The sequence below is a fragment of the Xyrauchen texanus genome, chromosome 30 (assembly GCF_025860055.1).
Source record: "Xyrauchen texanus isolate HMW12.3.18 chromosome 30, RBS_HiC_50CHRs, whole genome shotgun sequence".
In the NCBI taxonomy this organism is placed as follows: domain Eukaryota; kingdom Metazoa; phylum Chordata; class Actinopteri; order Cypriniformes; family Catostomidae; genus Xyrauchen; species Xyrauchen texanus.
The window spans coordinates 10,290,376-10,316,164 of record NC_068305.1 but is presented as its reverse complement, the minus strand read 5'-3'; the positions used below and the strand labels follow the sequence as shown (position 1 = coordinate 10,316,164).

Below are 25,789 nucleotides of genomic sequence, written 5' to 3'. Positions count from 1 at the left end.
TAGGACCTCTAGATGGACAAGCAGATTCTGTGAATGACTCATTACTTTACTCAATTTGCCATGTGATATGCATTAATCGTTAAACATGGAGTGAAGTGCGTAATACTTGTGTTAAAATAATGGGCGGCACTGGTGGTGGGCTACCGAGCAAGTCCCCAATGTTTTTAGTAAAGCCCTGAATGTTTTTATCATCTTTAAGGGATCCCAAAAGTACCAGTACTTCAGTATTAAGTCGATATTAAAATATAAATATATTTTAAGTATAATTTGAAGTAATATTAAGTAATGATGCCTGTCTTTATATAGTATTGGTAATACTTATTTGCATGCAAGTAGAGCACTTGCAACTTTCAATTTTGGCTGTGTGTGCACAGTCAAAATGTCTGTCTTGGATATATCGAAAACTGTGTTGACATGGTCCCTCCAGATGCAATAAGCACCCAATATTGAGACACAAAACCATGAAAACAAAGAATAATATACAGATGTGCTCTAGGTATTTGAAACATTTTACAACACTCTTTTACTACAACTCAATGCCATGACCCTTGCAACAATTGTTTCTCATAAGCACCTGTTTCCAGCTAATTAAAGCCTGGTTACTGGGCTAAAGTCCAAATATCCACTGACCCTAGATCCACCCCTGGTTAAAATACATTATTCTATGCTAGCTTAATATGTACAGATAACTATAAGTAAACCAATCGCAAAATGATTCAATTGAACTATAATATGCTTAGTTGTCCTGAATTGAGTGTCACAATGCAACAAAAAGAAAAGAAAAGAAAAATAAATTATTAAAAGTCTATATGCTAGCACAAAGAACTGACTTGCAATTTCAAGTGTGTGTTTGCACAGTTACCTGATTTTGCATAATTGCTTGAATTGTTTTAGAATTCACCAACAGGAAAATGAAAGTTCTGCAGAAATCACTCTGTGCTTACCGAAATTCGAACCACTGCCCCCAGTGGCCAAAGCTAGAAATGTGTTTGAGGTGAAATGTCCACTTGGTGGCACTAAAAGTGAGTTGATTTTAGTTGTAAAAGTTGTAATATTCAACAGGTATGCATATGGTATGCATTTAATTAAGCCTACTCCTTAACCCAAACCCTAAACATAACCGCAAGTGCATGAACATTTGGAAGTAGCATGTTGATTTCATGTGTGATCATGTTGGCTAAAACAAATAAATGATGCTATCCGTGTGCGCAACTCATTTTCAGTGAATACCCCCATTCCTGTGAAAGGGATTATCACTAGTTTGTAAACAGGAGAGCGGCAGCTTCAATTGTGTCAGGCCAAACCGACTGAAAACCCCTAAAGTAGTGGCTGCCACAGTGAGCATGTTTGGCCCAGGTCAAGCGGAACCACTCTCCCCTCCCATTTGTTCTCCATGCTCCTGCGTTGTTCTCATCCTCATTAGTCTGAAGATGCCAGTCAAGAGATGCCAGCACACTTTGCAGGCTGGATTGCAACCGTAGTGCTGAGAACTCATTTCAAAGGCTCCTGTTCAGGAAAAGGATCTTCAGGATAAACGGTGTGGGAATCTGGAGGAGAACGGTGACCTAGAAAGAGCTCTCAGGATGAGGAGAGGAAGTTATGATGGCATCACTGCCTCCATACAGCCAGTGAGTATGGCCTATAGCTCTCATGTTGGGAGCAGCCTGGGTCTTACTTAACCGTTAAAATTACAGGATAAAAAATGTTGTTGTCAGATAACCTAAAAACTTTTCTTCATGTGGTAACATCTAAATCAGCTGGTTTTATTCAAGTCAAAAATATTATTCAACATGACTAATGCAGCTTGACTGCAATTTACACACATTTTACACAATAAACAAAAGTAACACATTCTTAAGGATCAGATCAAGAAGAAATAGATCCTTGAGGTAACATTTGCATGTTTTTACATGTTCATTGCATTTTGTTTTTACATTTGATATACATTGTTATTCAGTTAGTATCAAGCAGATTTTGTTATGTGCCTGATTTCTAATAATAGTGTTATTATATCAGAGAGTGATACATTAATATTAAGGTATTTATTTATTTATTATTTGCTTGTTTGTTTTTTGTTTATCAGACCTTATTAAAATAGAACATACATTTACATGCACATTGTAAAGTGTAAAAAGCTATTATTATTGACTTCCTCAACCTCAAAAGTATTTTTCTATAATAAAATTTAAGTTTATTATATATATATACATATATATATATATATATATATATATATATATATATATATATACATATATATATATATATATGCAATAATGTCAATAATAATAGCTTTTTAACATTTCTTTTAAAACATAGTGTGACCTCAGGTTGTAAAACTCTTGACTAAGTAGCTTATTTTTATTTCTTTGTAATATATAGCCAACATTTCAATGAGCTATTTACTATTAAGCATATATTTGCATGTAATTAAAAGCTGTTACCATAGTATGATTATATCAGAGAGTGACAAAAATATATAATTACTTAATTTCAACTATTTAACATTTCAAAACTATTTAACACTTTTTGTGGAACAACAGTGATAAATATCAGTGATTAATGTGGGATATTGTGAGGGGAGATAAAGTCTTGCATGCCTTTATACCATACAGTCAAGAATATTACTGGATCTTCAACCAATTCAAATGTTTTAATAAAGAGAAACATGGTTGCATTGAGTTTAAATAAAGAGCCTATCTCTCCATTTTGCAGCTAGAGTCCATTGCCAATCTCAGACAGACTGATAAATTGGTTCCATGCTAAACAAATGACACAGACTTGTTTTTCACTGGCTGCATGAACAAGTGATCATTGTTTGGGCTGCATAATTGCCCCAGAAAGCAATGGTGCGGAAGAAGGTTCCAGTAGGGCTCTATAATTATGCCATGTTGCATTAATATATACTAAATAACTGATGCATGCTGTGCTTGAATTGTTTTTGGCCCCCAGTGGGACTGATGTCAAGATTCCTGAATCCTTATGATATTAATGAATATTAAACTGGCTCTTGAAGTGTATGCATAATGTATTATGTATGCAATGACAGCGTGCATGATAATTTTCGAAATGCATGTTTGTTTGTAATCCAACATGTTTGGTTTTGAAACTTCTGGCTATTTGTATGTAAACTAGACAGGAAAATGTACACACACACACACACACACACACACACGAAAAGTTGACTAATAAAATGAGGTTTAATAAGCTACATAACAAAATAGCAAACTAATATAAAATATATTGTTTGCTGATGTATCTGGTTTGCTGTTTTGGATTTAATACATTAACCTTAGCATTGAATGTCAATGTCAGGGGGAATAAATGACAAGCAGTAGTGTGATAAAAAAGGGAAAACCCCCCCACAAAAGATCATGTTTAATGTAGCTTAAAGTTTAAATGACCCTTGGTTAGATTAATGATTTGTCCCAATCAAAGGGAGTAAAACGCTGTTTAATCTGAGCCAAGTAAGGCCCTAACAAGACAAAAGTATGTTTACTCACTTTTTAAAGGAAAAGGAAATAATGAGACCATTTGCTCTTGAAAGTTGGGCCAAGACATTACACTTCCAAAAATCCTTTTCTTATGCAGTGTTTTGTCTTAAATATTTTCAGTGGAGAACAAGACAAAAATACTGATTATACTGACTGTCATTAGAGAGCATTCATTCATTTAGCTAATAGGAGGTGCACAAATAAAGCAGTTACTGTATGCAAAGACTGCTGTAAAGATTGTTCAAGCATAAATACCTGTAACTAAAGAAAATCAGGCCTGATTTGAAATCTGGGTGACCCCAGACCTCCCTTAATCCACGATCCGCACAGCCCTGCTCTGCAGTGTTAAAAAAGACAAGAAAAGCGCTGATCCTCTGGACTGCTCTCTTGTTCTTGTGTCCTTGTTATGCACTTCAATATTGATTCATACAAATCTGTCAAATGACCTTTGCTGAGTAGTTACTTTGTGATTATTTAAGTGACACTTAAACATTGCTCTGAACCAGTCTTCACGTTAACTTATAGATCTCTTAAAGGTCAGCATGTTTACCATCTCTACTTGCCTTGGCCATGTTACTATGGCAACAGATGCACAATTTCCTGTCTTATGTTACATAATCCTGTTCGATCATGTCAAGTAAACTGATGGGATGCTGACAACTTTGATTCTCTTTGTTGAGTCTTTAGGCTTTAGATAAGCCATAGTTTGAACTTGCACTTTGATGTTGTGTGGCTGTCAGTTTTTTGCAGGTTGTTGAGATTACTGAATTAAAATGAAAACTAAAGTAATGCAATTCTAGAACATTTTGTCACAACTTGATTTCATTGTGTTCCATCCAATTAAATTGCTAAAATGTAAGTGTACTTAATCCATTTGAATTGGGACTACGTGAATACTTTTTGTAGCATTGATGAAACTGGACAGGGGTTTTCCATTTCCCAGCATGGTTTGCATGGGACTGGATAGTGATAACAAGTGTTTAAATGAAGTGTTATTTATACATTTTTGAGCATGATGAGAACAGGAGGAGATTTGTAAAGATTTGATGTTCTGTTATATTGGTATTGGTAGAGGTTGTGTTAGGCTGGAATTTTGGGGGTTACCACTGTGTGAAATATTTGTGTTTAGGTTGAAGATGGGATTTCCCCTTCAAGGGATTCATGATCCGAGTGCTCTGTAAGCAGTTGATATCAAATTGAAAGTGCAACAATTTCACTGTGCTTACTTGCTCACCTGTTATACACTAATGATAAATAAGATCAAATTAATTTGACTGAATTAATAAAATGTAACATTATTAAACTGAGTTTGATGAACCTAATAAAGTTGAGTTAAAACCATTAAAGTACTAGGGATGGGTGATACCACTTATTTTCTTTTCGATCTGATACCAATAATATCAAGTCAAATATCATCGATACCGATACTTCTGTTAAATAATTTTTTTTTCGATTACTTGGGATAAAATGGGTAATTTAAAATACTATTTTTGTCATTATTCATGTCATTATTTTTTTTAAGCCTAAACAGAAAATTATTAGACTTCTGTTTTGTTTACCCGTACAATAATTAACCATTTCACTACAGTAACTATAGTTTATCCATGGTATTTAGTTAAACCATAGTTACCACACAATTAATCAAGGTTACTACTACAATATTACTGTAGTAAAACAATGGGTTCCAAAAAAAAAATCGATCGGAAGTATCAATACTTTAGGATCGATCAGCCCATCCCTATAAAGTACATTGAATTGACCTAATTTAACTCAAATATGTTAGCTCAATAAAACTGACTTAAATTAATTAACTCAATTGTCTGTAAAAACTCAAATTCAATTAAGTAAGTTTAATGTTTATGGTTTTTTGAGTATAATCAAGTAAGTACGTGTAATTGGATTAAATTACATTTGAAAACATACATTATCAGATTACATTTTATTTTCTGGATTACATAATAATCTGTTTGATTCATTTCCAATCAGTTAATGGCAATAACTAATAGACCTCCTGGAAAAGCTAAGGTTGCAGCTGAAAGTGATCTTTGGGAGTCCAGTAGGGGGTGCTCATCGTGTGGACTGTGTAGGTTATCATGCCCCAGTATAATGATGTGGACACTATACTGTAAAAAGGCACAATCCTTCAGATGAGATGTTAAACCGAGGTCCTGACTATCAGTGGTCATTAAAAATCCAAGGACACTTCTCAAAAAGAGTAGGGGTGTATCCCCGGTGTCCTGGCCAAATTCCCCCCATTAGCCCTTATCAATCATGGCTTCCTAATAATCCCCATCCATTAATTGGCTGTATCACTCCACTCTCTCCTCTCCACCAATAACTGGTGTGTGTTGAGCGTACTTGTGCACTATGGCTGCTGTTGCATCATCCAGGTGGATGCTGCACACTGGTGGTTGTTGAGGAAAGTCTCCCTGTTCAATGTGTAAAGCGCAGTGTCAGAAAAGCGCTATATAAATGTAACGTTCATTCATTCATTCATTCATTATATTGCTATATGTTAGATGCCGGAGTAATAGTTATAGGGAACAATTTGTAAACTTATGCAAATAATTTTGAGACAGCAAGATGCTTTTTTGAGTAACAAATTAAGATAATACTTATTGAAAATAATGGGTGCATAATTTCTTTGTTCATTTCGATCACATTTTATATTTTATAAAATCTTCTGAAGTATTCTATAAACAAATGAATCTCCATTGTGATTAGATCAGTCAATGTGAGCCCAACTTTGAACATTTTCATTACAAATCTATTCCCCACTTAAAAAATCTGTGTTTAATAGGGGCATTTAGCCCTTGCAACAGGGGTGCTTTTTACCCCAAATACGATCCTTTCACTTACTGGACAGTTATTGAATTTTTTTTATATAATCACGTTGAAGAAAACTGAAAATGACAAATGACTCGATAGTTTCCAGGATATTCATTAGCTACATAAATGTACATTTTAAAAATGATTACATATTAGATCAAATATCAATCTTTAATATCAAACTTTAGCCATTCACGCAAAGACATCATGGAACAGGACATTTTTGCAATGTATAGTGACAAACAGGTGTTTAGGAAAGTCCTGTGTACATTTGTTTTTATGCTAATTAGTATTTTGGGAGAAAATAAAATCAAAGGAGCCTTTTGCCTCGGAGAGCCTTTAACATCATTGTACAGTACGCATTTGTCTGCTGGTAAACGCACTGTATATAGATATAAAATAATCGGGGGAGGGGCTAAAGAAGGGTGGGCATAACTTAAAAAAATGGATGAGGCACAGGGGGTGGAATGAGGTCTCTGGTCACTAAAGACCCACGGTATGAGTTCAAGAATTAATGAAAGGACTGTTAATAATTGGTGCTTAAAGGAATATTCCGGGCTCAACACAACTTTAGCTCAATCAATAGCATTTGTGGCATAACGTTGATTACCACGATAATACATTTAGACTCGTCCTTCCTTTTCCTTAAAAAAAAAAGCTAAAAACGTGGTTACAGTGAAGTGAATGGGGGCATCACTTTTTCAAAAGTATAGCCACAAAACAAACAAATTGTATGTTAACATGATTTTAATGTTATAAAATCACATTCTAACCTTTTCTGTGTGAAATTAGAGACACTTTTACAACTTTATTGCCATGACGATAATGTCACCAAACCTTAAAACAACTTTACAGCTCAAATAATACATGCGTTTTAACAGAAGAGTTAATGTAAGAGTTTTTATAAAATGATAAGCTTCACATTTCTGCTTTTTAACCCTCCAAAAATTGGCCCCCATTCACTTCCATTGTAAGCTGTTGTCAGGGTTTGTTCAGGGAAGAGGCGAGAGAGTGGGGATCCAAACAAAGAACATAAATAGTAAAGAAAGAATAGGATACAAATATGAAGGTAAATATTCAAAAGAAAGAAACAAACACTACAGCAAGACCTGACCAGGATGCAAGAACAAGAGGGTATTTGTACACATGGGCTAACAGGAAGAGGAGTAACACCTGGGACACAATTAGGGCATTGTACACGAAGACAGATATATCAGAGGTAGATACAGAACTTCAAACTAAGAGTCTCTTCAAACCTCCAACATAAGAGTCCTTGGGGAAAACATAAGAATGATGTGACGTGACAGCTGTAAAACCTTATTGTTTTGTTTTGCTTTTACTCTGTGAACATATTCTGTGGACCTGATTTTTTAAACTCAGCTGTTAATAATTTCTGTTATATTTAAAATGTAAAAAAGACAACAATATTATTATGTATACAATATGTGATTTTAAGGTATTACCCAACTTGTGCATGCATAAAACATAAATAAATCATGCTAATGGTGTGTAATTTAGATCTTTCATTGCTGCTGAATGAATCTTGAATTACTGCAATATATAATTTAATTAACTTAATAAACAATTCTTAAAACAACGATTGTTTAAAACAGCACCTGCGCAGCCTGGCACAGAGGAGACAGTCTGCACCAAACCTGGTGCTGGGGAAGGCTTTAGGAATGTCATGGAGCCCGATAAGGTATGTGAATGTCTTTTCTTTATCTTATTATACTGTATAATTCAATGAATCATTGTGAATGAGCGTGTTCATCTTCAGGGAGGAAGCTCAATGCCTGGTGGCAGTGGATCAGTGTCCCTTCGTGCTGGGATTGACCAATGAGAAGTCAGAACTGATTCTGGATGAATGTGCTCAGCTGACTGTAGGGCCAAAGACCAGGGAAAGACACCTCTTCCTTCTCAGTGACGTCCTGGTCATTGCCAAGCTCAAGTAATGGGAATTCATTTCACATGGACAAACATGCATAAACATGCCAATGCGCAACGTTAAAGTACTAACAATTGCTTTCGCTTTTAACCTGAAATGGGGATTGCCTGTGATGTTTTGGGACTCTCCCCGACACATGTCCAATTTACATGGGGCTAAAAAGAGGTTTTTTGCAAGTCTTTGGTTTGGTGATGACTAGGTTAAATGGCCCTTGTGGTGAAATAAAATGAACTGTAATTTGGCTTTAGAGAAGTCACAATTTCCCCTATAGCAACATTCAAACACAGTAGAAAGAATTGACACTGACGATGTATTGTATATGAAAAGCACTTTGTTGGTAATCTATTAATGAGAAAAAGGAGACGCTTGGTGTGTCTATTTTAAGAGGTTGTGATTTCTCCAGGTCACATTTGTTAGTCTTGTTTCAGAAAAGCAAGGACACTCTAAATGCGACACTCTGGAAGTAAAAATCCCTTTCATTTTTTTCCATAGACAAATTGATTTTCAACAATAGCTTATAAACCTTTAAAGGCAGACCTACTGTGAGCTCCAAGATTGTCCATTGATGGTATATGCTTCAGTTGAAGCCATCAGTCCACATTATTTCAACTTCATTGTTTAAAACAACTACTGTTTAGAAGAACACAAACTAACATTTCTGATATGTTTGTTTTGAGATCTTTTCATCTGGAAAGCATCGCAATCTAATTAAAATCTGCTAAACATCTTAAAAAGATCAGATTTACAAACATTCTAAATCACAAACATCTCAAAGACATCTGCTGAATGTCTCATTGACATCCGTGAGAAATGTCTTATAGATGTATTGCAGATGAGCAAACAACCTAAAAAATACATCTTGCAGATGTAAAAACCAGGGATGGATTAACCGACCGGGCCAATGGGGCCAGTGCCCAGGGGCCCTTGACTGGCCGGGGGTTACCTGGGCTTTAAGGCTGTGCGTTCTAGTTTGGTGACCTCGCCCAAACGTTGCTTCAAAACCCTTTTGGAGTGGAGGGGGGCCCTTGAAGATATATATTGTAAAATTAAGTATTATAACGTAATATAAAAGTACAGGTGCAAAAATCCACATTCTTTATCTCTACCTCATTATAACTCTCCTAAAATTTGCCTTAGAGATTCTGTTTTCACAGATCACTCGCGCTGCCATAGCAGCTATGATACGTTTAGTTTCCATTTGTCCAACCAAGCCCGTCTCCTTTAAACAAAGCTAATTCTATGTTGAAGACGCTTGGTATACCACTGCATACAGAGGAAGTGTCCTACCTAGCAACAGCCTACGTAATGAGACACACCTACTATAACCAAGGCTTTTGTTACATTTTTTTTTAGCACTTTTCAATTCAATTCCAGCCTTAAACATTACAAAATGTAACTACGTGCAGAAATCAGACCTAACCCTGATAGCAAAGTTACATCACCCTGATGTTTATATGATGTGTGTGTTTATATCTGGAAGATATATTTTTTATGTTGTTTGCTCATCTGCAAGAGACATTCAGCAGATGTCTTGGAGACATTTATGATTAGAGTTTGTAAATTTGATCTTTTTAAGATGTTTAGCAGATGTTAATTTGCATCAAAAGGTTTTTAGATCACGTGAAACATAAATAAAAATCAAATGTTCTATCAAATCTTTACCTTTACCATTTAATTTAGATGTAAACCACATGAAGCACATGTTTTACTGTACATGTGGCTAAAGCACTATGCTTGTGCACTCTGGTCTGTAGCTGTCATATGGAAACCCCGTGAACTTTACCTGTGGTTTATCTCTGGACAGCCCATGTCATGCTGGCTTGATTATAATCATCTCCCCTGCACAGTCTATCTGCTGCGCCTTCTGTATTGACTGTTTCCGTTTATATTGACTGCCTGTTTGGCCTTAATGTGATAGAGAAAACACAGGATGCTCAGACGCTTCGGCCACTCATGGGGCCATCACTTTTGTGAACTCTCACTTAGGATCTCAGAGAGCATTTAATCTAAGTTGCACTAAGTGGAAAGACTAATCAAATATACTCTATCAAGTTTTGATGATCAAGTGACCCAAGGTCTAAAGCTAAAACACTAAAAGCTCCTTTAATTTGCAGAGAACGGTTGCTATTACATAACACAAGGCCCGTGGTGGGGCTTATGCAATGTTTGTTGCCTAACAAACTTTTAGAGGTGATGAAAAAAAAAAACGGCAATGTTGAAAACGAAAGCAACAAACAAAAATCTTATATAGTAATTTTAGCAAAACAAATGGTTCAAATATCAGAGTTTGAGCAGCACGATACTCGCGTTGTGTTTCTTTCCAACCGTCTAAAATTAATTAGTGTGGTCAATCACTTAATCATTTGTAAGAGTGAATTTACAGCAGCCGTATTAGCACAAAGGACATTATAGGTATATAAACCATATGACAATAAACCTGTAACAGTCACAAATTACACTGTTTTTTTTTTCACCACCATTTCTGAGTTTTTTAAACCGCTGAACTGATTAAATGAACATGTCATAGAAACAGAGGATGTCATATGGCATTTCTAAATGTAGTTTCTAGAATAAATGCTAGTATTTCATGAGGCTTCATTTTCTCTTCACTTTTAAGCAGCTATTATATATATAATATATTGCAAAGTAAAAGAATAGGATGGTGCAGGTCCCACCAAAGTTAGTATTAAATATGTCAGCATAATGTGTAGCTACTTCATGTTTTGATCATACATATTACATGTTACGTATATTATATGATTGAAAAGTACAGTATATCTATTCATAGTTATCCCTAGATACAGAACTTTATTTATTACACGGCTTTCTGGAATACTTGATTCTGATATTTCAATCACAGCATTCTGCAGTCATATATTTATGTATAATGACCACTAAACTATAATTAATCCTTCAGTCATGGCAACTCTCTGAATATATGTAAGTAAGAGATAATGGACAGCCAGACGGTTTTTATCACAAAATAAACCCCCCGACAGGGAAATCAGGCCCCAACCTGAAGCAGATTATTACACGGTAATTAAATGGCCACTAATAATATAAATAAATAAATGGACATAAAATATTCATTTGCATTGAAATTATGTAATTTATGTGAGAAGCAATCGCTGAAGAGCTAAATTCCACCACCGAGTTTGGTTGGAGTTTCTTTAATAAATAATGACCATCTGACTGCTCAATATCTATCTTATTACAAAACTACTTTCAAAATAAATAAATAAATGGACATTGATTTGAGTAGCTTACTTATAGAGATCGCACAGTGACCCGAGAAGTAGGAAAGATGGCTCGCAATACCCGCATGACCGGTCTGAAATATCTTATCCCCAGACGTGCGGTTGTTACTCAGTAATATCAGACTGCTAGATGGCACCATTGACAATTCATAATCATGTATTCCAGAGACCTGTGTATTAAGGTGTTATAAAAGATATGACAAGTTGGTTGGTCTGGTTTTAGCGGACTAGATTACAAAGACTTGCAACTGCTAGATACACAGATCATGTAAGAGATGTTGCTGCACCATTAGACATACACACAATCCCCTTGAACTATATCTGTCACGATTCCCTGGTTGTCTGCCCCATGTTTTTCTGTTATAATGCAGACAAGGGGAGACAAGGAGTGGGATCTAAATGCGGGTTCTTTATTTTAAATCAAAGTGAATACAAAAAAAAGCAGGAACAAAAGAAACATCCACGGGGGGAAACTGAAATTAAAACATGAACACATCGGAGAAACACGGAACGGGGAAAACACGGCAGGATGAACACAGCTGGAAGGGTAGAAACATTAAACACGAGAGAGACATTTGTAAACATTCAACAATCGACAAGGGAATGGAGAACAAACAGGGTATATATACACAGACACAGGGTGATTACAAACGACAAACAGTTGCGAACAATGACACAATGTTGAGGACCGGGAACCATGGTGACGGTGACATGAAAAACACGGGGCAGACAACCAGGGAATCGTGACAGAGTGTTGGGGACCGGGAACCATGGTGACGGTGACATGGAAAACACGGGGCAGACAACCAGGGAATCGTGACAATATCTAGACCAGTGGTGCTGAGGAGGAGGAGGGTTTCAGAGAGAAAGCTCTCGTAATATGCTGCTGTGAAACCAACTTACCTGCAAACAACTGAAGCAATTTAAATGTTAGACAAACAGAGAGTTTGCAAGCTGATTGCCTTACTGATCACATGTTCAAAAGTCCTACAGTATCTTGTGCCAATTATTTGTCCCAAATAAAGTACATGTCTCTCGTAACACTCTGCGGTCTTGTTCTTTTCACATATCAAAATAATTTAAAGGGGTCATGACATGAGAAACCAAATTTGCCTTGATCTTTTGGTATATAAGAGGTCTTTGTATCATTAAAACGTCCTGCAAGTTTAATATTTTAAGACGTCCTCCCCATTCTAAACGAATCATTTATTTAATCAAGCTCAAAATACAGCTCGTTCTGGATTCATGGTTAGAAGTGACGTGTCGGTTAGAAGTGACGTTACAGCGTTTGCATATGACCGCCTCCAGCACAAGATAACTACGCTTTAAGCGCAAGACAACTACGCTGATTTCGTATCGCCGTCGCCTCACAAGTGTTCAGTCGATGGACAGCGAGCTCTGACAGAGACTACTTGTGCACAGGAAAATTACGATGCCACACAGATGTGCTGTTCCTGGCTGTGGTCAAACAAAACCTCTGAATAAGCTGCCGAAAGATCCAGACGTCAGGGAAAAATGGATGCAGTTTATTTTTTGAGGACGTCCCAGTCACGGCAGTGTTAACTTAAGCGTTTGTTCTGTACATTTTAAGGATGACTGTTTTGAGAACAAATCTCAATATGATGCTGGCTTTGCCAGAAAACTGTTGCTCAAAGATAAGTCCGTGCCGACTATTCTGGGAACAACGACGACGCAAACTGTAAGTAATCTATTTTAAACTTTAAACTACTTTTTAAAGCGCAATTTCATTCATTATGAATAATCACAGTGTTTTTACTTAGTTTACTTGCATATTGTTCTGGCTGGGGGCGTCAATAATTGATACATAGGCACTGACGTTAGCCAGTCATAACAGTGGGCGTTAACACTGAGGTCTTAAATGGAAAACGCCCCCAAAACAGACTGTTTGAATCAGAGGATGAGAAACAGGGTGGGAAAAGGTCATAAATCACTAGATTTTAAAAGTTTTTCTTAAAAAAAAATATATTAATACTATAATTGCACCTAAGGGAACATAATAATACAATAAAAAAACCCATGTCATGACCCCTTTAAACTCCAACTTCATGAATATATAATGCCATTTATTTATCTATTTGGCTGGTAGCAGTTTAATAAGTAGAATTCCGCTTTGCATCAGTGTCCTTAATCTGATCACCCTGTCAGGTTTATTTTGGGATATTAACAGTGTGACTCTACTGTATATCACCATGCCATAATACAGAACATAACAAGACAATATATCTGAGATCTTTGTGTACAGGTCAAATGCAAGTTACAGACTGAAACACAGGATTGATTTGAAGGACCTGTGGGTGTGCAGCTTTGAAAATGAAGATGAGGAGACAGAGGATGAAGATAGAGGTGTTGAATTAAGGACGTCCATCATATTGGCCTGGTCTGTCTTTCTGTGCCTGGTGTCATTCCGGTGAGTTTTTTGTTTAATGTGTTAAATGTGTCATCACATTATTGTATCTGTACATAAAAAAATATATTTAACATGTACTGAACATCAAGTTAAGCTTCTAATAGTCTCACAGAGCCAGTTTTCTGACCATCAGCTAATAGTGTGGCCCACATTGCAGCTTATTCTGCTCAAGAAAAGCTGGCTCAGACAGGAAGGGCCTGTATGTCCAATATGTAAAGTGACCAAACACAATTCATTTTGTTGACTGACATTTAAGGGTGGGTAAATCTGAAATCGATGTTTCCACAATAGTAGACCGGAATGCAAAATGTAGAAGCTCAGTGAAGTACTGAATACTGCTCCTGACAATGCCAAAGAAATGAGTAGACAATATGTGCATATTTTAAAGGTCACAATTTCTGTCTGTCCAGAAGCCAATTCATATTTCATAACAACTTGGACATTACTTGGAAAACAAAGCAGAATATACAGTTGCTTTCTTCTACAGTAATGGTCTCAAACATAACTTTTGAATATTTTTCAAACATTTGAATGCAATGAGCCTTACAAACTTCATATTCAGCAGCAACTTCCTCCTCAGAAGTGCTCATTGTAGAAGTTTGCTAACTTGATAAAAAAAAAAAAAAGCCTTAGCAGACTGATGAAACCGGGTGCACCTGGACTCCTGGAATTGCATAGCAGTCAGCCAATCAGATTGGACCTGGAGGTTTTTAACAGCTTTTACCATCGTTCGTGTCTAGATGGTAACCCTCATGCTGCAAAACTCTGGCATTCATTAGATCAGTAAAACAAGCGGTTTTAATCACTCAATGGTTATTTAAAGTAATGTACGTACGTACATGTAACCGGTCCTGCTTGACCCACTTCAATTGGGATTCGATCCGGCTTCAGCCAGCATTGGAGGCGGGTGTGCTAAAGTGAGGTTTACACATACCGCACAGCTATCACTTACCAGCTGGCTCACGTTACATATAATGTACGCAGTACAAATTGTGTAATTTGTAGGGCTGTCGATCGATTACAATTTTTAATTGAATTACATGGTGTCCCCATTAATTAATCGCAATTAATCGCATATACAAATATTTGCTAAGAAAGCCCCTCATATAACAATAATCAATAAAGATTATACATATTTATATCAATATATAATTATACATAGTTATCTTTAAATATTTAAAAATTATATATATATATATATATATAATACAAAATATTCAGATAATTAATATGCATTACATTCTTGTGGCAGAAGAGTTAATCATTGATAAGACAATACAAAAAGCAGCTTTAGAATACAATGTATTGTTTAATACCATATTGTTGATCATATGGGCTTGTTTAAGGACCCGTCAATCTACACCTGCGTCAGACATGCTTGTGTAGCGTCTCGGGTGCGCCGTTGCATCATAAACATAACATTTTTAGTTCACTGTTTCAAATTAAATATAGTTTAATACTCAATCTTTAAACACATCTTGAGATCCCTCAGTTCAAATTTGCACTCCATCAAGTGTTTTAATTCAAGAATGTAACGTTTGCGTTGTTATGCCTACTGAAGTGTTTTCTTCACTGTATAAACTGTGCGTTGTACATACAGCTGAAATTTCACTTATTGCCCTCTGGAGTAAACAGGTGGTACTACAAGCTTGCGTTTCTCATCCTTATTATGGTGCAATTAATTGCATACATTTTTTAACGTGTTATTTTTTGTCAAATTAATCGCACTGAATTAACGCGTTAAATCAACAGCCTTAGTAATTTACAATGTTTACATTCTGCATTCATAGCGTTATGCTAATTTTAAAACATTAAATATGGCCACTTATTGGTTAAAATCTCTTATTGTATTTTATAGACTTTTGTAGGCTTAATCTAAAAAAAAATAACATGACACAGTCTTCGAAAATGTCTCTATGCGAACAATCGTACAAATGTAAGTTTGGACTAGCTTGGCAGCCCTGCACTCCTGTGTGTTCATGTTGTCTGAGAAACAAAATCAAAAGGAAAAAGTTGATGTCAAAGTAGGTGAATCTTTGAGTCACACCAACTTATGATGTGAACCAATGGCAGTAAGGTGTTTAACAGCCAGTTCAAAGTTTCCCTGAAAATATGCCCTGGCAAGCTGTTTCAAATCACTGCAACAAACTCATCAACCTTCTTTTGGCCCAGAATTTTTTTAAATTATGTCACACTTGTTCTTTCTTCAATATTGCTAGAAGTATACTGATGCCTTTACCTTAAACCCAACCCTCGGTAGCAGCAATTATGCAATTGCAAAAATGTCTGCAGCATGTGGGTTGCCGTTTTTAGACATTTAGACATTAAGGCTGGTAACTCTTGTGCTGCACAAGCTCTTGCGAGACTGCATTTGCTTCTACCAAAGGATAGGGTTTGTAGTAGTAGGGATGAAGAGGGTCTTGCAAGAGTCTACAGCATGATGAATGTTATCTATGACTATGTATCATACGGTCCATTGGAGGCATGTTGGTTGTTCTCTGCATGTGCCGTCTGAAGGTTGCTACAGTTATTGTAAGATACATGTTCTTGTCTGACAACAAGCACAGGCCAATTGTAGTGCAGGTGTTTAAGGAAGTTATTTAGTCATTGTGAGAATTAAGAGTAGGTGAGTCTTTTGAAAGTGGCTGGGATGTACTCTATAGCTGGTTGCGCCAGTGAGGAACAAGTGGCCTGAATTGTAAACATTGAATTCCTTAATATATTACTGTTAAGTTACAGTTACTGCTGTTGTTCAGTTGATTCACATCCCTATGCATGACATGAATGTGTGGTTTTAGATGCAAGGGAAAAGGGAAGTCTGGTGAATAATCATAATTAAAGGGTAGTATTGAAGCTCAGCTGTGGGTTCAATCACATGTTTTCAAAAGCAGCAAAGGCTTTCCAATAATACTACTGCAGCTAATGGGAAACAAGGCAATGGGGGCAAAGAAAGGAACATTTTACTCAAAGTTGTTGTAAACAGCAAAGAAGAGTCACAGGGATTTTTAGCCAATCAGAAATGCTCTCTGCCTGTCAATCATTTTACATGTTTTGTTGACGTTGAGTTGGCTGATATATCTTTGAAGGGCAGGGTTTTAGAGAGAGGGCGTGTGGTTGTAGGAATGGGGGTACTCAATCTGTGGTTGGCTTAAATGAGCAAAACAGAAATTGCTTACTTCTTATTACTATATTGTTAGTGTTACTTTGAGGATAAAAATATAATTGTTTAGAATTTTATATTTTATGAGAAATATTTAGTTAGGCTGAGAATGCATGTGTAATTATTATCATATTTATGCATATTTATCACATTATCTCACACCTACATCATTTTTACATCAGTCATACATCGTGACTGATCTGAGTCATCGTGGATTCCATCTTGCAGGAAGAATCCATGCGTTACACTATTCCAAAAAATAGATGTTTGCCAAAATTTCACATTCCTCGTATCCTAGTGTTTCAATGGGCCTAACCTACCTTGCAACTATAAACTGCAGAAGAGTAACATTTACACTTGTCAACCAAGCCGCACTCTGAAAAGAGGAAGTGGTAGCTGTAGCAGTGATGCTGCTTCCTGCCCCCATGACTCACTGAGACTTTCCTGCCCTTTTGGTTGTGAGGAGGTTGAGAGTGTGTGGCCTGTTCACATTCACAACATCTGCGTGCACTCTGAGCTCTCTGCGCTCTCTCGGTGTGGACTAGCAATTCACACCATGTTTTTCTCTCACTTGCAGACTGCCTGAGCTGAGGGATCTCTGGTTAGATACTCTACACAGGTGAGCTGAACAAATTCTGTTGTATACATGTCAGCTATTAGAATCACTTATCTTAGTTCAAGTAATATACAGTGGCCCCTAAACGTATTCTGACTCTTTTGGACATTAAAGCCACACATAAAAATGTATGAATGTCTATGCATTACATAACATAATGGCAAATTGATTGGCATCTGTAAACATGTTGCTAGAGCCATTTTTGATATTGCTACTATCTTCAATTTGTGATTTTCTTAAAGTATGTTCATACTATCCATCTTTGTAAATACAGTACCACTTGCTTTGATATTTTGTCACATAATGTGATGACATTCATACATTTTTAAGGGTGGACTTTAGTGTCCAATTGCTTTTCAGGTCCACTTTTTATCATCAGCTAATCAATTTTTAGTAGGTTGAAGTACATTCATTATAATAATGTTTACAAAAATAAATGCAAAGTCTTGTTGACTACATACAAGTGTGTAATTAATATTCAAGTCAGCCCACTATGAAAATAAATGTCAGGTAACCTTAAAAATGTGCTTCATGTTGTAACATCTAAATTAATTGGTTTTACTCTATTAAAAACGGGATTTAAACTGACGAAATGTACCTGACAAATAAGTTCACACCAACAAAAGTATGTTTTAGAGGTTAGATCAAGCAGATACAGATCATTGAGGTAATTTTCATTGCTTGTTTACCAGTCTTGCTATTTGTATGAGTAACTCAAGAGACATTTTTGTGTACTTCTTGCTGTAAGTCACTATATTAAATTTAGCCATTTTTAAATTTCATGGCAGGAAAACTGCAGAGGCAAGATCGAGAGCAGACAGCTCTTCCCCACCGCCCAGCGTCCTCATGAAGGTGTTGAGTGGCAATACCACGGTAAATATTCTTCTGTCACTGACACATAAGCATTAGTGGTCAGCTGCATAAATGCTTTGAATGGGATATTTTTTTTCTATGGCTTTCATCTCAGATGATGTAAGTCTTTGGATGTGGTGTGTGTGCAGAAATTAGACTTGCGACACAGATAGAGAACTGGCATTCACTTTGCTCTCTTTCTCTGGCTTACAGAATAAAACTCTAAGTGGAGTTGGGATGGACTCTGTCGTCGAGTTGCCTCTTGATGTGAGCACTCAATATTTCTTATAATCATCACCTTATATTTATATTTTGCTCTTATCAAATGTGTCCCTATTGGAAGGACCAGCTTATACCAGCATGGATTTCCATGCTGGTCGACACTGGATTATGCTGGTCTGGAGCATGGTGGACCAGCAAAATTCAGCTGATGAAGTTGGTTGACAAAGTTAGACTTGCTGATTAAGCTAGAGCATGAGCTTGGTGGCAACAACAGCACCCAAACACAACATATGCTGGTTTCTAAGTGAATTTCTTGAAAATTATAACAGCAAAAAATTAAGGTAGAAAGCACATTTGCAAGATTATGCAATATCTTAAAAGTCTCTTTTCAAAGTTTTGACAGTTGCAAGTTTGTAAATAGAAGTGTGATTTTTCATTTGTTAATACATTCACACCCTACTCTTACATCATTTGCACATGACCAATATATGCCTGTTTCCAGGGTAACGGCAAAAGCACCGCAGTCTCAAAACAGTTTCATAATCAGGAGGCGCATGCACAGCAGCCAATTGGTGAGTTCAAACCAGTCAAAATGGCTGTTCTCAACCACATGTTTGGTTTTGTGCCCGCCAGAATCAACCAATGAAACTAAGCGGGAGTAAAAAAAATAGTGCAAGAAAACAAATGTGTGAAACACACAGTCTGAAGGCAAAGTAGAGTGTAATTTGTGTAATCGCTGAAGTAAATTGTAAATAGTCTTAACTGTGCAATTCAACAAAAAAAATTAGAATGACTTAAAGAATTTTTGAGAGGTTTATTGCAAAAATCTCTCTTGTCCTCAGGAGAAAACGGGACCAAAAGGAGCTTGTTCTCGTTCAAGTTTAAGAGAAGTGCCACAAGCCCAATTTTACCGGCCAATCCTGAGTCCAATGCGAAGAACTTGCTGTTTGGACGACATCTCCAAGATGACACCACAATTCCAAAACCAATAACTGTATGCCAGTCTATTATATCAATGTATTATTGTATACAAATGTTTTGTTGTTGTCCAGAAACATGTAAAAAGTGATCTGTAATCTGTCTTCTATAACATCTTCACAGAGTGAATACCACAGCAAAGAGTAGAAAATGTTATGTTCCTTTGATATGTGTCTGACACAGTTTCCTGCTAGCCTTATCGCTACCTCAATCAAGCATTTCTCACAGAGATCCATTTGCCAGAAAAAAAAAATGCCAAAAATAAACTTACAAAAAAATGACATGCAAAAAGGCAATACATTTAGCATGAAACAATATTTGCAACCCATTGAACTGATTGGCTTGTGAAAAGTGGCCATCCCATAGTTTGCGGCAAATTTCGGAAGACAACTCTCCTCCTGAAACACCGCCAGAAACCACTGGTTGAGATTTAAGTGACCTTGTCAGCCAAAAAGACAAATTTTCATTGAAAGATTCTGAATTAAAAATTGTTGAGGCAGGATTATCTGTTAGTACAACCAATAGATGACTGGAATATGTTTAAAAACATTGATTATTTTTGCAACTCGAATTGCTGACGCTAGTGGCGCATAAATTATACACATCGGACAGTGACACCTAGTGGTGTGGATGCAGCATCATTCAAAACCAATAGTTTTCCGTTACAGATGCCATTGTAGAAATTCACTACTAACAATCAGCCATGATTAATTTATTCTAAAAGTGAAAGTATCCAATAACAAGATGGTTACTGAGATTAAGTATTCAGTCGGTCATGTGATTCTAAAATGGTAGCCTCCATGAGGGCACCCCTAGCCCAAGTAAAATAAAATAGCTTTTACAAGGTTACTGATATGCCTAGAGTCCTCATCTCATGGGAGTGGTCATGATTTTATGCATGTTTCAAAATTACAATTCATTTCTTTTGGAGTAACTCTTTTTAATTGGGAACTAAATTACTGAGTGCATCTTTAAAGCCTCTAAAAGATTTACATTTCATGTTTTCTTCCACTAGGAAATACTATTGCTGTTGTTCAGGAAGGGTCCATTCACTGAGGGTGTATTCAGAGTCCCATGTAACAGCAAAAACCTGAGTGCTCTCAGAGATCAGCTGAACTCTGGGGCTAAGGTGGACATGGAAGCCCTGCCTGTGACTCTCTTGGTTGGACTGTTGAAAGTAAGTCATACATAACGCAAGGCCTTGCCTTTGCCTATGTCTCTTGCCTAAACCCCTTCTTGCAGTTCTAACTTTTATTCAAGATAGTGAGTCATTACTTATTTTTAACATAATGACAGATATTCTTGAGGGATCTCCCTGGATGTCTGATGGTGTTTGAGCACTATGAAAGCTGGATCAGTGCTTTGGAGAAAGAGAGGACACAGGACATTCAAAGTGAGCTGAGAAGGTAAGAAAAACTCTCATTTGACTTTTTGCCACTAAACTTACTTTACCCAACTGAAAAGACCAGCATAGATGGTCACTAGCATAATGTAGAAAGTTTTCTAACAGGCCTCTTAACTAGGCTAACCAACTCAGCTTCAACAGCTAAGTTTAGCTGGTCTACCAGCTAGACCAGCTCCACAACAGCACTAACCAGCAAAAACCTGGCTGGGCCTGCATGAGTAACCTCACAGTGGATGGAAGAGAGAAACTTTGAGGATTCTGATTAAAGAAAGTCCCTTGCTTTCCACTGTTTACAAAAGGCAGTAAAGAGGGTTTGTTGTGGACTTTCTATGGACTATTCGGAGATTTAGAAATAGGGAAATTATGAGCTGAAGGTTGACCACAAAATGTCAGAGAGACAGTTTTGTTTTTAATCTCAACACCCCTCCCACACACACACACACACACACACATACACACACCTTTGCCCCCCAACAAAACGAAATGGGAGAGTGTATAAATTAAAAGGGTTTTGTTCTCTCTTGTTCTCCTCTTTCAGAATGGCCGAGAAGTTGCCCAAAGCAAACAGCCTCCTCTTGCAGTATTTGCTGTGCCTGTTTCACCACATCAGTCAGCGTTCAGAAACTAACAAAATGGATGCCAAGAACCTGGCAGTGTGCATTGCCCCGACCCTGCTGCATCGTGACAGCCAGCACCCAGAAGTGGATGATGTAGACAAGGTCAGACACTTTTCACAAGCAGTACAGATTGCCTTTTTTTAAGGAACACAGTAGATTTATTATATCACAAATTGATTTAATTGGTGTGCGCATTGACCTCGGCAACACTAAACAGAGAACTTTGCCTAGCAGCAAGGACTGGATCATTGTCATATCTTTTCAAAATGTTTTTTTTTTTTTTAAGATACACCTCTGCACTCTCGTTTTGACTAATCTGTTGATTTAAGACCAAAACTAGCACTGGCATATGCATGGTGTGGTTTCAGATGCATACAAAACCACAACATCAAAAGCATTAGTACTCCTTGAGAGCTGCAAGCAAAACACAGTGCATCATATTATATTAACTAGACATTATTTTTATTATTAATGTTTTGCAGGTCACAAGACTCATCCAGTTCCTTATTGAGAATTGCTGTGAAGTATTTGGACATACGATCCTGACTCTATTTGGGGATTTTGAGGAGCAGGAATCCATAGACAAATCAGGTACTTAATATTAATTATTTATTATATAAACATTTTTGCACTTCAATTAACTGAAATATCATTCCTATATGGACATTAAGATCTATGCACCACTGATGGCCTCTTTCCAATGCTCGTGAACCCATTTTAAGACATTTTCCAACAAATCATGTGATGTAGTTCATTCAAAAACATTACATTTCAGAGCTCCATTTATGATTTTGAGGTTGGCCAGAATGGCCACTAACCTTAAGTATCAGCAGAAAGCCCACCATACTACTATAATAAAGTGCACATGTTGTGTTAGTACCTTCACAATTGGAAAAAACATTCCTTAACATGGATTAACCCTCCACAGATACAGCGTCCTTGATGTCCCCTGATATTTCCTTCGATGTCCACCAGCATGACTCAGCATATGACAGCGCCGGTCCTGATGTTGATGGTGACTTTGTTGAAGCTGAAGGACTGACTCAGGATGACAATGTTATGCCACACGGAAGCCCAACCTTTAGAAAGCTGGGCTGCTGTGACATTCAATCATGCTCCTCAGATGCCATATTTGACACTTTTACGAAACCTTTCAGTCGGCGGTGCTCAGAGCCCTCCATCTTCACTTCAACAACTATGACAGGTTTAAGAGAGCTAGCTCGCAGCCATGATGACTTTTCCACTGAGAAGGAAGACTTTGAGGACCAACCGCTCAAGAAGCAGAACTCTGATGACTCTTTTCTGCATCCCCACCGCTGTGAAAACAGAAGATCCCAGCCATCCCTCAAGAAACTGGTTGGGAGTTTGAACATGGACTTGCCCATCAGTGTGTCTTCTCCTGCATTTAAGGCTGGTTCCTGCCAATCCTTCTGTTCCTCAGATAGTACCTCCTCAAATGTCTCAGAACAATCGATAAGCACGTCACCTCTGCCATCCCCTGCAAGCCCCCGCAAAAATCAGTCGACAAGGCATTTATCTTTTATGATCAAGCCTAAAGCTACTAAAGGAGACCTGGAGGTAAACCGACGATCCCTCTCAATGAGGACCAAAAACCTTGGAAACTTTACATTAAACAGAGGGAGTCTGAAGAAAGGGGACTCCCAAAAGGAAGTTGTCTTCCCATGTGAAACTCTCCAAGAGGACTCTACAAACGAGGCAGAACACCGTGATGAGCTTCTTCGGCGCCAACGTCCTCTCTCCGCCATCGAAGTCTTCCAGCAGGTGGACAGCCGTATGCCATGCAGCCCTCCATCCTATGAGCAGGCGCTGCAGGGTGGATCCCAACCGGCCCCCCCTCAGTACAGGGCCATGACGGTCCAACACGCCCGAGATCTAGGCAGGAAATCTCGCCCTTTCTCTATGAACGACTACTTATTGGGCAATTACACAGTTAAAGAACCCACAGAAAGCACAGAATCTTTTACAGATATCGTTCAGTTAGATGAACCACAGTCAGTTTCATTCCGGCAGAGGGCCATGTCAGAGTCAGTGTCCCAGTTGAGGCATGAAAAAGTGTTGCGAAGGTGTAGTCAGCCTGTTTTTGAGGAGTTCTCCTATGCAAAGGAATCGTATGTGTGAGTGTTTCTTCTTTAATTTCAATGCTGTTAACTCTTTTCAGCACAGATTAAAAAAAAGCCTGTGACTGTTAAGGTGAAATATTCGTCTTAATAACATATAGGGGAGAATTCACTGAACAGTTGCGCCACTTTTCTGCATGTTATTTCAATGCAAAACCTGCATCTTATTCACATACTACCTGCAAACTATTTGAAGCAGACGCAAACAATGCTGAAATAGCACTGAATGTTGAACATTTAAAAGAAGTCAATGGCAATCCTATTCGCACAACCGCAGTTTCATATGCTAATATTAAATACTTTTAAAGGCATAGTTCACCCAAAATGAAAATTCTGTCATTTATTCACCCATATGTTGTTACAAACCTCGACATCTTGCTTTATTAGGGGGCAAACAAAAGGAGGTTAATCAGAATGACAGCCTCAGTCAGCATTCACTTTATTGTATGAAAAAAACACGTAATGAAAGTTTATAGCAAAAAGACTGTCAGTCCGTAATATTCTGCCCAACATCTCCTTTTGTGTTCCATGGATTAAAGAAAGTCATATGGGTTTAGAAAACTTGAAGGTGAATAATTTAAGATAGAATTTTCATTTTGGATGAATTACTCTGTAAAACTCTTGCCAGTATGAAGCTATGTAAATAGACCAGTAACAATAATTAAATTGTATAATATAGAAAAATAGTTTACATTGGTAACAGATTGAATAATTTTGATATAGTCTGAATGTACATCTGTATATTACTAAGTTTTGTGTTGTTGCTACTCTTTATTTCACTACAATAAAGAATCTTATAAGCCACTTTGTGAAGTTATCTTTGACATTCTCTGTTATTAATAGCCGTTAAGTGTTTCTTTGTTCCTTTGGGATGCCAACAGAAAAGCCATCCCTCGCTCAGGTTATGAGGAACTAACAAAAACCAGTCACTTTCTTACAGACCGCATTTTGATTGGCCCTGTTCACCATCCTTGGGTTGCGTAACATAGAGAACAAAATGTCATGCAGAACAACGTGATCTGTGCTGGAGAGGAAGTCAACGATCATGTGGACTTGTTTGGTTTTTCGCTGAATTTGGTCTCTTGCCTCACTTGCTATAGATATGCCCCCATTTCCTCCTTTTTCAGCTTTACTGAGAATCAGACTGCAATGTGTTAGAAGTCTGACGTTTAGCACAGTTTCTAGAGTAATTTGCACCTGCTCACATCAGTGACAACTTTTCCATAGATTCTGTTCAACACACTTTCATGGTGTATATTAGAACACTGTTTCTCTGATCAGCATTTTTAGCGGGTCTGAAACATTTAGATAACATCTGTGTTCACATTTTAATGCTAGTACAGGCTGGTTTGATGCTGGTCTACCTGGTGGACTAGCATAGCCATTTTCTTTACTAGCAAAAAATGCTAATCAACAGGCATGATCTTTCTAGTGTAGCTGGTTGACAACGGAACTCTTGTTGGTTAAGCTAGTTAAGTATGGTGGTGCTACCAGCAAACGAGCATCCCAAACTGGGGACTAGCAATAAAGGTTGGTGACCAGCAATGCAGGTCTTTCCAGCTGGGAATATCTTCCAAAATGTACAACAAGCAATGCAAGCCAACAGAGGTTAATTAATAGAGAACACTGATTAAAAGTGACAGGGACAAAGCAAAGGACAAATGTTACATAATAGAACTGTGAATGGTAACATGTGCTCATGAAAGAGGTCTCTTTGTTATATAACACAGAGGTTTGCCCAATGTTGCTATGTCTGTGTCCATTATACATTGATGAATAAGCACTTTATGTAATGAATGCTTTAATGGTTAATGAAGTTAAGTTATATTTATAACCAATTAATGACTA

The 25,789-nt window shown here is 37.2% G+C and overlaps 1 protein-coding gene across 1 annotated transcript; it reads left to right on the top strand.

The window, feature by feature from the left end:
- Positions 1-1,451: 1,451 nt before the first annotated feature.
- Positions 1,452-24,739, top strand: LOC127624077 (rho GTPase-activating protein 20-like). The gene is made up of 14 exons (XM_052098720.1): positions 1,452-1,628; positions 7,937-8,022; positions 8,101-8,271; positions 13,789-13,953; positions 17,691-17,732; positions 18,518-18,602; positions 18,795-18,848; positions 19,306-19,375; positions 19,646-19,797; positions 20,797-20,958; positions 21,078-21,187; positions 21,725-21,905; positions 22,286-22,394; positions 22,732-24,739. The coding sequence occupies exons 1-14, from the start codon at positions 1,584-1,586 to the stop codon at positions 23,940-23,942; spliced, it is 2,643 nt and encodes an 880-aa protein (XP_051954680.1). The 5' UTR covers positions 1,452-1,583; the 3' UTR covers positions 23,943-24,739.
- Positions 24,740-25,789: the final 1,050 nt, after the last annotated feature.

Bases quoted from the DNA above. Each gene is read 5' to 3' on its own strand.
- LOC127624077 (XM_052098720.1), top strand. From the start codon at position 1,584: ATGAGGAGAGGAAGTTATGATGGCATCACTGCCTCCATACAGCCA. The intron at 18,849-19,305 runs GTGAGCACTCAA...GCCTGTTTCCAG, and splicing joins TCGTCGAGTTGCCTCTTGAT to GGTAACGGCAAAAGCACCGC. The intron at 20,959-21,077 runs GTAAGTCATACA...ACATAATGACAG, and splicing joins TCTTGGTTGGACTGTTGAAA to ATATTCTTGAGGGATCTCCC.